At 53.6% G+C, this 12979-nt stretch overlaps 1 protein-coding gene across 1 annotated transcript in view; it reads right to left on the reverse strand.

The window, feature by feature from the left end:
• The window catches only part of LOC132385459 (synapsin-1-like), a 244053-nt gene that overhangs the window by 230216 nt on the left and 858 nt on the right, over nt 1-12979 (reverse strand). Inside the window, exon 2 of the mRNA XM_059957544.1 lies at nt 12649-12961. Coding sequence (XP_059813527.1) covers nt 12649-12914 — 266 coding nt within the window. The 5' untranslated portion in view covers nt 12915-12961. The remainder of the gene's footprint in view (nt 1-12648; nt 12962-12979) is intronic.

A 12979-nucleotide genomic window follows, 5' to 3' on the forward strand; every position in this document is an offset into this window, starting at 1 on the left:
GGGGTGTGTGTGTATATCGGGGACAGGTGTGTGGATTGGGGTGTGTGTGTATATCGGGGACAGGTGTGTGTGTGTATCGGGGACAGGTGTGTGTGTGTGTGTGTGTGTGTGTGTGTGTATCGGAGACAGGTGTGTGTGTGTATCGGGGACAGGTGTGTGAATTGGGACAGTGTGTGTGTGTACCGTGGACAGGTGTGTGGATTAGGGTGTGCGTGTATATCGGGGACAGGTGTGTGGATTGGTGTGTGTGTGTGTATATCGGGGTCAGGTGTGTGGATTGGGGTGTGTGTGTATATCAGGGACAGGTGTGTGTGTGTATCGGGGGACAGGTGTGTGAATTGGGACAGTGTGTGTGTATCAGGGGACAGGTGTGTGAATTGGGGTGTATCTGTGTGTATCAGGCGACAGGTGTGTGAATTGGGGTGTGTGTGTATCAGGGGACAGGTGTGTGGATTGGGGTGTGTGTATATCGGGGGACAGGTGTGTGCATTGTGACAGTGTGTGTGTATCGGGGACAGGTGTGTGGATAGGGGCAATGTGTGTGTATATGGGGACAGGTGTGTGAATTGGGGTGTGTGTGTGTATCAGGGGAAAGGTGTGTGAATTGGGACAGTGTGTGTGTATCAGGGGACAAGTGTGTGAATTGGGACAGTGTGTGTGTATCAGGGGACAGGTGTGTGAATTGGGGTGTGTATGTGTATCAGGGGACAGGTGTGTGAATTGGGGCAGTGTGTGTGTATCAGGGGACAGGTGTGTGGATTGGGGCAGTGTGTGTGTATCAGGGGACAGGTGTGTGGATTGGGGTGTGTGTCTATCAGGGGACAGGTGTGTGGATTGGGGCAGTGTGTGTGTATCAGGGGACAGGTGTGTGGATTGGGGTGTGTGTGTATCAGGGGACAGGTGTGTGGATTGGGGTGTGTGTGTATCAGGGACAGGTGTGTAAATTGGTGTGTGTGTGTATCAGGGGACAGGTGTGTGTGTTTGTGCATCGGGGGACAGGTGTGTGGATTGGGGTGTGTGTGTATCAGGGGACAGGTGTGTGTATCAGGGGACAGGTGTGTGTGTTTGTTCATCGGGGGACAGGTGTGTGGATTGGCGTGTGTGTGTATATCAGGGACAGGTGTGTGTGTGTACCGTGGACAGGTGTGTGGATTGGGGTGTGAGTGTATCAGGGACAGGTGTGTAAATTGGTGTGTGTGTGTATCAGGGGACAGGTGTGTGAATTGGCGTGTGTGTATCAGGGGACAGGTGTGTGTGTGTGTATATCAGGGGACAGGTGTGTGTGTGTACCGTGGACAGGTGTGTGGATTGGGGTGTGTGTGTGTATCGGTGGACAGGTGTGTGTGTGTGTGTGTGTGTGTGTGTGTGTGTGTGTGTGTGTGTGTATATATCGGGTACAGGTGTGTGTGTGTATCAGGGGACAGGTGTGTGAATTGGGACAGTGTGTGTGTATCAGGGGACAGGTGTGTGAATTGGGACAGTGTATGTGTATCAGGGGACAGGTGTGTGTGTGTGTGTATCAGTGGTCAGGTGTGTGAATTGGGACAGTGTATGTGTATCAGGGGACAGGTGTGTGTGTGTGTGTATCAGGTGACAAGTGTGTGGATTGGGGTGTGTGTGTATCAGGGGACAGGTGTGTGAATTGGGACAGTGTGTGTGTATCGGGGCACAGGTGTGTGAATTGGGACAGTGTGTGTGTATCGGGGGACAGGTGTGTGAATTGGGACAGTGTGTGTGTGTACCGTGGACAGGTATGTGGATTGGGGTGTCTGAGTATATCAGGGACAGGTGTGTGGATCGGGGTGTGTGTGTATATATCGGGGACAGGTGTGTGGATTGGGGTGTGTGTGTATATCGGGGACAGGTGTGTGGATTGGGGTGTGTGTGTATATCGGGGACAGGTGTGTGTGTGTATCGGGGGACAGGTGTGTGTGTGTGTGTGTGTATCGGGGACAGGTGTGTATGTGTGAATTGGGACAGTGTGTGTGTATCGGGGGTCAGGTGTGTGAATTGGGACAGTGTGTGTGTGTACCGTGGACAGGTGTCTGGATTGGGGCGTGTGTGTGTGTACCGTGGACAGGTGTGTGGATTGGGGTGTGCGTGTATATCGGGGACAGGTGTGTGGATTGTGGTGTGCGTGTATATCGGGGACAGGTGTGTGGATTGGGGTGTGTGTGTATATCAGGGACAGGTGTGTGTGTGTATCGGGGGACAGGTATGTGAATTGGGACAGTGTGTGTGTATCAGGGGACAGGTGTGTGAATTGGGGTGTATCTGTGTGTATCAGGCGACAGGTGTGTGAATTGGGGTGTGTGTGTGTATCAGGGGACAGGTGTGTGGATTGGGGTGTGTGTATATCGGGGACAGGTGTGTGGATTGGGGTGTGTGTATCAGGGGACAGGTGTGTGAATTGGGGTGTGTGTGTGTATATGGGGACAGGTGTGTGAATTGGGGTGTGTGTGTATCAGGGGACAGGTGTGTGAATTGGGACAGTGTGTGTGTATCAGGGGACAGGTGTGTGAATTGGGACAGTGTGTGTGTATCGGGGCACAGGTGTGTGAATTGGGACAGTGTGTGTGTATCGGGGGACAGGTGTGTGAATTGGGACAGTGTGTGTGTGTACCGTGGACAGGTATGTGGATTGGGGTGTCTGAGTATATCAGGGACAGGTGTGTGGATCGGGGTGTGTGTGTATATATCGGGGACAGGTGTGTGGATTGGGGTGTGTGTGTATATCGGGGACAGGTGTGTGGATTGGGGTGTGTGTGTATATCGGGGACAGGTGTGTGTGTGTATCGGGGGACAGGTGTGTGTGTGTGTGTATCGGGGACAGGTGTGTATGTGTGAATTGGGACAGTGTGTGTGTATCGGGGCACAGGTGTGTGAATTGGGACAGTGTGTGTGTATCGGGGGACAGGTGTGTGAATTGGGACAGTGTGTGTGTGTACCGTGGACAGGTATGTGGATTGGGGTGTCTGAGTATATCAGGGACAGGTGTGTGGATCGGGGTGTGTGTGTGTATATATCGGGGACAGGTGTGTGGATTGGGGTGTGTGTGTATATCGGGGACAGGTGTGTGGATTGGGGTGTGTGTGTATAGCGGGGACAGGTGTGTGTGTGTATCGGGGGACAGGTGTGTGTGTGTGTGTGTATCGGGGACAGGTGTGTATGTGTGAATTGGGACAGTGTGTGTGTATCGGGGGTCAGGTGTGTGAATTGGGACAGTGTGTGTGTGTACCGTGGACAGGTGTCTGGATTGGGGCGTGTGAGTGTGTACCGTGGACAGGTGTGTGGATTGGGGTGTGCGTGTATATCGGGGACAGGTGTGTGGATTGGGGTGTGTGTGTATATCGGGGACAGGTGTGTGGATTGTGGTGTGCGTGTATATCGGGGACAGGTGTGTGGATTGGGGTGTGTGTGTATATCGGGGACAGGTTTGTGGATTGTGGTGTGCGTGTATATCGGGGACAGGTGTGTGGATTGGGGTGTGTGTGTGTATATCAGGGACAGGTGTGTGTGTGTATCGGGGGACAGGTATGTGAATTTGGACAGTGTGTGTGTATCAGGGGACAGGTGTGTGAATTGGGGTGTATCTGTGTGTATCAGGCGACAGGTGTGTGAATTGGGGTGTGTGTGTGTATCAGGGGACAGGTGTGTGGATTGGGGTGTGTGTATATCGGGGACAGGTGTGTGAATTGGGGTGTATCTGTGTGTATCAGGCAACAGGTGTGTGAATTGGGGTGTGTGTGTGTATCAGGTGACAGGTGTGTGGATTGGGGTGTGTGTATCAATGGACAGGTGTGTGAATTGGGGTGTATCTGTGTGTATCAGGCGACAGGTGTGTGAATTGGGGTGTGTGTGTGTATCAGGGGACAGGTGTGTGGATTGGGGTGTGTGTATATCGGGGACAGGTGTGTGCATTGTGACAGTGTGTGTGTATCGGGGACAGGTGTGTGGATTGGGGTGTGTGTATCAGGGGACAGGTGTGTGAATTGGGGTGTGTGTGTGTATATGGGGACAGGTGTGTGAATTGGGGTGTGTGTGTATCAGGGGACAGGTGTGTGAATTGGGACAGTGTGTGTGTATCAGGGGACAGGTGTGTGGATTGGGGTGTGTGTATATCGGGGACAGGTGTGTGGCTAGGGGCAATGTGTGTGTATATGGGGACAGGTGTGTGAATTGGGGTGTGTGTGTGTGTATCAGGGGACAGGTGTGTGATTTGGATGTGTGTGTATATCGGGGACAGGTGTGTGGATTGGGGTGTGGGTGTATATCGGGGACAGGTGTGTGGATTGGGGTGTGTGTGTATATCGGGGACAGGTGTGTGTGTGTATCGGGGGACAGGTGTGTGGATTGGGGTGTGGGTGTATATCGGGGACAGGTGTGTGGATTGGGGTGTGTGTGTATATCGGGGACAGGTGTGTGTGTGTATCGGGGGACAGGTGTGTGAATTGGGACAGTGTGTGTGTATCGGGGACAGGTGTGTGAATTGGGACAGTGTGTGTGTATCGGGGACAGGTGTGTGAATTGGGACAGTGTGTGTGTATCGGGGACAGGTGTGTGAATTGGGACAGTGTGTGTGTACCATGGACAGGTGTGTGAATTGGGACAGTGTGTGTGTATCGGGGACAGGTGTGTGAATTGGGACAGTGTGTGTGTATCGGGGACAGGTGTGTGAATTGGGACAGTGTGTGTGTATCGGGGGACAGGTGTGTGAATTGGGACAGTGTGTGTGTACCGTGGACAGGTGTCTGGATTGGGGCGTGTGTGTGTATCAGGGACAGGTGTGTGTGTATATCGGGGACAGGTGTGTGAATTGGGACAGTGTGTGTATATCAGGGACAGGTGTGTGTGTATATCGGGGACAGGTGTGTGAATTGGGACAGTGTGTGTATATCAGGGACAGGTGTGTGTGTATATCGGGGACAGGTGTGTGAATTGGGACAGTGTGTGTGTACCGTGGACAGGTGTGTAGATTGGGGTGTGTGTGTATATCAGGGGTGTGTGTGTATATCAGGGACAGGTGTGTGTGTGTATCGGGGGACAGGTGTGTGAATTGGGACAGTGTGTGTGTATCGGGGACAGGTGTGTGGATTGGGGTGTGTGTGTATATCAGGGACAGGTGTGTGTGTATATCGGGGACAGGTGTGTGAATTGGGACGGTGTGTGTGTACCGTGGACAGGTGTCTGGATTGGGGCAGTGTGTGTGTACCGTGGACAGGTGTCTGGATTGGGGCAGTGTGTGTGTACCGTGGACAGGTGTGTGAATTGGGACAGTGTGTGTGTACCGTGGACAGGTGTGTGGATTGGGGTGTGTGTGTATATCAGGGACAGGTGTGTGTGTGTATCGGGGGACAGGTATGTGAATTGGGACAGTGTGTGTGTATCAGGGGACAGGTGTGTGGATTGGGGTGTGTGTGTATATCAGGGACAGGTGTGTGTGTGTATCGGGGGACAGGTATGTGAATTGGGACAGTGTGTGTGTATCAGGGGACAGGTGTGTGAATTGGGGTGTATCTGTGTGTATCAGGCGACAGGTGTGTGAATTGGGGTGTGTGTGTGTATCAGGGGACAGGTGTGTGGATTGGGGTGTGTGTATATCGGGGACAGGTGTGTGGATTGGGGTGTGTGTATCAGGGGACAGGTGTGTGAATTGGGGTGTGTGTGTGTATATGGGGACAGGTGTGTGAATTGGGGTGTGTGTGTATCAGGGGACAGGTGTGTGAATTGGGACAGTGTGTGTGTATCAGGGGACAGGTGTGTGAATTGGGACAGTGTGTGTGTATCGGGGCACAGGTGTGTGAATTGGGACAGTGTGTGTGTATCGGGGGACAGGTGTGTGAATTGGGACAGTGTGTGTGTGTACCGTGGACAGGTATGTGGATTGGGGTGTCTGAGTATATCAGGGACAGGTGTGTGGATCGGGGTGTGTGTGTATATATCGGGGACAGGTGTGTGGATTGGGGTGTGTGTGTATATCGGGGACAGGTGTGTGGATTGGGGTGTGTGTGTATATCGGGGACAGGTGTGTGTGTGTATCGGGGGACAGGTGTGTGTGTGTGTGTATCGGGGACAGGTGTGTATGTGTGAATTGGGACAGTGTGTGTGTATCGGGGCACAGGTGTGTGAATTGGGACAGTGTGTGTGTATCGGGGGACAGGTGTGTGAATTGGGACAGTGTGTGTGTGTACCGTGGACAGGTATGTGGATTGGGGTGTCTGAGTATATCAGGGACAGGTGTGTGGATCGGGGTGTGTGTGTGTATATATCGGGGACAGGTGTGTGGATTGGGGTGTGTGTGTATATCGGGGACAGGTGTGTGGATTGGGGTGTGTGTGTATAGCGGGGACAGGTGTGTGTGTGTATCGGGGGACAGGTGTGTGTGTGTGTGTGTATCGGGGACAGGTGTGTATGTGTGAATTGGGACAGTGTGTGTGTATCGGGGGTCAGGTGTGTGAATTGGGACAGTGTGTGTGTGTACCGTGGACAGGTGTCTGGATTGGGGCGTGTGAGTGTGTACCGTGGACAGGTGTGTGGATTGGGGTGTGCGTGTATATCGGGGACAGGTGTGTGGATTGGGGTGTGTGTGTATATCGGGGACAGGTGTGTGGATTGTGGTGTGCGTGTATATCGGGGACAGGTGTGTGGATTGGGGTGTGTGTGTATATCGGGGACAGGTTTGTGGATTGTGGTGTGCGTGTATATCGGGGACAGGTGTGTGGATTGGGGTGTGTGTGTGTATATCAGGGACAGGTGTGTGTGTGTATCGGGGGACAGGTATGTGAATTTGGACAGTGTGTGTGTATCAGGGGACAGGTGTGTGAATTGGGGTGTATCTGTGTGTATCAGGCGACAGGTGTGTGAATTGGGGTGTGTGTGTGTATCAGGGGACAGGTGTGTGGATTGGGGTGTGTGTATATCGGGGACAGGTGTGTGAATTGGGGTGTATCTGTGTGTATCAGGCAACAGGTGTGTGAATTGGGGTGTGTGTGTGTATCAGGTGACAGGTGTGTGGATTGGGGTGTGTGTATCAGGGGACAGGTGTGTGAATTGGGGTGTATCTGTGTGTATCAGGCGACAGGTGTGTGAATTGGGGTGTGTGTGTGTATCAGGGGACAGGTGTGTGGATTGGGGTGTGTGTATATCGGGGACAGGTGTGTGCATTGTGACAGTGTGTGTGTATCGGGGACAGGTGTGTGGATTGGGGTGTGTGTATCAGGGGACAGGTGTGTGAATTGGGGTGTGTGTGTGTATATGGGGACAGGTGTGTGAATTGGGGTGTGTGTGTATCAGGGGACAGGTGTGTGAATTGGGACAGTGTGTGTGTATCAGGGGACAGGTGTGTGGATTGGGGTGTGTGTGTATCGGGGACAGGTGTGTGAATTGGGACAGTGTGTGTGTATCGGGGACAGGTGTGTGAATTGGGACAGTGTGTGTGTATCGGGGACAGGTGTGTGAATTGGGACAGTGTGTGTGTACCGTGGACAGGTGTCTGGATTGGGGCGTGTGTGTGTATCAGGGGACAGGTGTGTGAATTGGGACAGTGTGTGTGTATCGGGGACAGGTGTGTGAATTGGGGTGTGTGTGTGTACCGTGGACAGGTGTGTGAATTGGGACAGTGTGTGTGTATCGGGGACAGGTGTGTGAATTGGGACGGTGTGTGTGTACCGTGGACAGGTGTCTGGATTGGGGCAGTGTGTGTGTACCGTGGACAGGTGTCTGGATTGGGGCAGTGTGTGTGTACCGTGGACAGGTGTCTGGATTGGGGCAGTGTGTGTGTACCGTGGACAGGTGTGTGAATTGGGACAGTGTGTGTGTACCGTGGACAGGTGTCTGGATTGGGGTGTGTGTGTATATCAGGGACAGGTGTGTGTGTATATCGGGGACAGGTGTGTGAATTGGGACAGTGTGTGTATATCAGGGACAGGTGTGTGTGTATATCGGGGACAGGTGTGTGAATTGGGACAGTGTGTGTGTACCGTGGACAGGTGTGTGGATTGGGGTGTATCTGTGTGTATCAGGCAACAGGTGTGTGAATTGGGGTGTGTGTGTGTATCAGGTGACAGGTGTGTGGATTGGGGTGTGTGTATCAGGGGACAGGTGTGTGAATTGGGGTGTATCTGTGTGTATCAGGCGACAGGTGTGTGAATTGGGGTGTGTGTGTGTGTGTATCAGGGGACAGGTGTGTGGATTGGGGTGTGTGTATATCGGGGACAGGTGTGTGCATTGTGACAGTGTGTGTGTATCGGGGACAGGTGTGTGGATTGGGGTGTGTGTATCAGGGGACAGGTGTGTGAATTGGGGTGTGTGTGTGTATATGGGGACAGGTGTGTGAATTGGGGTGTGTGTGTATCAGGGGACAGGTGTGTGAATTGGGACAGTGTGTGTGTATCAGGGGACAGGTGTGTGAATTGGGACAGTGTGTGTGTATCGGGGCACAGGTGTGTGAATTGGGACAGTGTGTGTGTACCGTGGACAGGTATGTGGATTGGGGTGTCTGAGTATATCAGGGACAGGTGTGTGGATCGGGGTGTGTGTGTGTATATATCGGGGACAGGTGTGTGGATTGGGGTGTGTGTGTATATCGGGGACAGGTGTGTGGATTGGGGTGTGTGTGTATATCGGGGACAGGTGTGTGTGTGTATCGGGGGACAGGTGTGTGTGTGTGTGTGTATCGGGGACAGGTGTGTATGTGTGAATTGGGACAGTGTGTGTGTATCGGGGGTCAGGTGTGTGAATTGGGACAGTGTGTGTGTGTACCGTGGACAGGTGTCTGGATTGGGGCGTGTGAGTGTGTACCGTGGACAGGTGTGTGGATTGGGGTGTGCGTGTATATCGGGGACAGGTGTGTGGATTGGGGTGTGTGTGTATATCGGGGACAGGTGTGTGGATTGTGGTGTGCGTGTATATCGGGGACAGGTGTGTGGATTGGGGTGTGTGTGTATATCGGGGACAGGTTTGTGGATTGTGGTGTGCGTGTATATCGGGGACAGGTGTGTGGATTGGGGTGTGTGTGTATATCAGGGACAGGTGTGTGTGTGTATCGGGGGACAGGTATGTGAATTTGGACAGTGTGTGTGTATCAGGGGACAGGTGTGTGAATTGGGGTGTATCTGTGTGTATCAGGCGACAGGTGTGTGAATTGGGGTGTGTGTGTGTATCAGGGGACAGGTGTGTGGATTGGGGTGTGTGTATATCGGGGACAGGTGTGTGAATTGGGGTGTATCTGTGTGTATCAGGCAACAGGTGTGTGAATTGGGGTGTGTGTGTGTATCAGGTGACAGGTGTGTGGATTGGGGTGTGTGTATCAGGGGACAGGTGTGTGAATTGGGGTGTATCTGTGTGTATCAGGCGACAGGTGTGTGAATTGGGGTGTGTGTGTGTATCAGGGGACAGGTGTGTGGATTGGGGTGTGTGTATATCGGGGACAGGTGTGTGCATTGTGACAGTGTGTGTGTATCGGGGACAGGTGTGTGGATTGGGGTGTGTGTATCAGGGGACAGGTGTGTGAATTGGGGTGTGTGTGTGTATATGGGGACAGGTGTGTGAATTGGGGTGTGTGTGTATCAGGGGACAGGTGTGTGAATTGGGACAGTGTGTGTGTATCAGGGGACAGGTGTGTGGATTGGGGTGTGTGTGTATCGGGGACAGGTGTGTGAATTGGGACAGTGTGTGTGTATCGGGGACAGGTGTGTGAATTGGGACAGTGTGTGTGTATCGGGGACAGGTGTGTGAATTGGGACAGTGTGTGTGTACCGTGGACAGGTGTCTGGATTGGGGCGTGTGTGTGTATCAGGGGACAGGTGTGTGAATTGGGACAGTGTGTGTGTATCGGGGACAGGTGTGTGAATTGGGGTGTGTGTGTGTACCGTGGACAGGTGTGTGAATTGGGACAGTGTGTGTGTATCGGGGACAGGTGTGTGAATTGGGACGGTGTGTGTGTACCGTGGACAGGTGTCTGGATTGGGGCAGTGTGTGTGTACCGTGGACAGGTGTCTGGATTGGGGCAGTGTGTGTGTACCGTGGACAGGTGTCTGGATTGGGGCAGTGTGTGTGTACCGTGGACAGGTGTGTGAATTGGGACAGTGTGTGTGTACCGTGGACAGGTGTCTGGATTGGGGTGTGTGTGTATATCAGGGACAGGTGTGTGTGTATATCGGGGACAGGTGTGTGAATTGGGACAGTGTGTGTATATCAGGGACAGGTGTGTGTGTATATCGGGGACAGGTGTGTGAATTGGGACAGTGTGTGTGTACCGTGGACAGGTGTGTGGATTGGGGTGTGTGTGTATATCAGGGACAGGTGTGTGTGTGTATCGGGGGACAGGTGTGTGAATTGGGACAGTGTGTGTGTATCGGGGACAGGTGTGTGGATTGGGGTGTGTGTGTATATCAGGGACAGGTGTGTGTGTATATCGGGGACAGGTGTGTGAATTGGGACGGTGTGTGTGTACCGTGGACAGGTGTCTGGATTGGGGCAGTGTGTGTGTACCGTGGACAGGTGTCTGGATTGGGGCAGTGTGTGTGTACCGTGGACAGGTGTGTGAATTGGGACAGTGTGTCTGTACCGTGGACAGGTGTGTGGATTGGGGTGTGTGTGTATATCAGGGACAGGTGTGTGTGTGTATCGGGGGACAGGTGTGTGAATTGGGACAGTGTGTGTGTATCGGGGACAGGTGTGTGGATTGGGGTGTGTGTGTATATCAGGGACAGGTGTGTGTGTATATCGGGGACAGGTGTGTGAATTGGGACGGTGTGTGTGTACCGTGAACAGGTGTCTGGATTGGGGCAGTGTGTGTGTACCGTGCACAGGTGTCTGGATTGGGGCAGTGTGTGTGTACCGTGCACAGGTGTCTGGATTGGGGCAGTGTGTGTGTATCGGGGACAGGTGTGTGAATTGGGACAGTGTGTGTGTACCGTGGACAGGTGTCTGGATTGGGGTGTGTGTGTATATCAGGGACAGGTGTGTGAATTGGGACAGTGTGTGTATATCAGGGACAGGTGTGTGTGTTTATCGGGGACAGGTGTGTGTGTATATCGGGGACAGGTGTGTGAATTGGGACAGTGTGTGTGTACCGTGGACAGGTGTCTGGATTGGGGCAGTGTGTGTGTACCGTGGACAGGTGTGTGAATTGGGACAGTGTGTGTGTATCGGTGGACAGGTGTGTGAATTGGGACAGTGTGTGTGTACCGTGGACAGGTGTCTGGATTGGGGCGGGTGTGTGTATCAGGGGACAGGTGTGTGAATTGGGACAGTGTGTGTGTACCGTGGACAGGTGTCTGGATTGGGGCGTGTGTGTGTATCAGGGGACAGGTGTGTGAATTGGGACAGTGTGTGTGTATCGGTGGACAGGTGTGTGAATTGGGACAGTGTGTGTGTACCGTGGACAGGTGTCTGGATTGGGGCGTGTGTGTGTATCAGGGGACAGGTGTGTGAATTGGGACAGTGTGTGTGTACCGTGGACAGGTGTCTGGATTGGGGCAGTGTGTGTGTACCGTGGACAGGTGTGTGAATTGGGACAGTGTGTGTGTATCGGTGGACAGGTGTGTGAATTGGGACAGTGTGTGTGTACCGTGGACAGGTGTCTGGATTGGGGCGTGTGTGTGTATCAGGGGACAGGTGTGTGAATTGGGACAGTGTGTGTGTACCGTGGACAGGTGTCTGGATTGGGGCGTGTGTGTGTATCAGGGGACAGGTGTGTGAATTGGGACAGTGTGTGTGTATCGGTGGACAGGTGTGTGAATTGGGACAGTGTGTGTGTACCGTGGACAGGTGTCTGGATTGGGGCGTGTGTGTGTATCAGGGGACAGGTGTGTGAATTGGGACAGTGTGTGTGTACCGTGGACAGGTGTCTGGATTGGGGCAGTGTGTGTGTACCGTGGACAGGTGTGTGAATTGGGACAGTGTGTGTGTATCGGTGGACAGGTGTGTGAATTGGGACAGTGTGTGTGTACCGTGGACAGGTGTCTGGATTGGGGCGTGTGTGTGTATCAGGGGACAGGTGTGTGAATTGGGACAGTGTGTGTGTACCGTGGACAGGTGTCTGGATTGGGGCAGTGTGTGTGTTCCGTGGACAGGTGTGTGAATTGGGACAGTGTGTGTGTATCAGGGACAGGTGTGTGTGTATATCGGGGACAGGTGTGTGAATTGGGACAGTGTGTGTATATCAGGGACAGGTGTGTGTGTATATCGGGGACAGGTGTGTGTGTATATCGGGGACAGGTGTGTGAATTGGGACAGTGTGTGTGTACCGTGGACAGGTGTCTGTTTTGGGGCAGTGTGTGTGTATCGGGGACAGGTGTGTGAATTGGGGTGTGTGTGTATCGGTGGACAGGTGTGTGAATTGGGACAGTGTGTGTGTACCGTGGACAGGTGTCTGGATTGGGGCGTGTGTGTGTATCAGGGGACAGGTGTGTGAATTGGGACAGTGTGTGTGTACCGTGGACAGGTGTCTGGATTGGGGCGTGTGTGTGTATCAGGGGACAGGTGTGTGAATTGGGACAGTGTGTGTGTATCAGGGACAGGTGTCTGGATTGGGGCGTGTGTGTGTATCAGGGGACAGGTGTGTGAATTGGGACAGTGTGTGTGTACCGTGGACAGGTGTCTGGATTGGGGCGTGTGTGTGTCACGGGCTGAGTGAGCACTCACCAGTCGGTGTGGGAGCCATCGATGACCAGCAGGGTCCGGGCCCGGCCTCCGCCGCTGCCGCCGCTGACCTGGTCGCTGAGCGCCGCCGTCGTCTGCTTCACGGCGTTCGAGATGGAGGAGAAGAAGCCGCCGGCCGCCGAGGGCGGGGCCTGCGGGGCCGGGGGCGGGGCCGGCGGGGGCTCCGGCCTCTGCATGTCCGTCATGTAGCCGTTCTGCAGGTTGGCCATGAAGTTGCTGTCGGACAGCCTGCGGCGAAGGTAGTTCATGGTGGCGAGTCGGGCGTCCGAGGGCTAGGGGTCAAACGAGGTCCCAACTGGAGGGAGGGATCGAG

The sequence above is a fragment of the Hypanus sabinus genome (assembly GCF_030144855.1).
Source record: "Hypanus sabinus isolate sHypSab1 chromosome 24 unlocalized genomic scaffold, sHypSab1.hap1 SUPER_24_unloc_16, whole genome shotgun sequence".
Taxonomy (NCBI): Eukaryota; Metazoa; Chordata; class Chondrichthyes; order Myliobatiformes; family Dasyatidae; genus Hypanus; species Hypanus sabinus.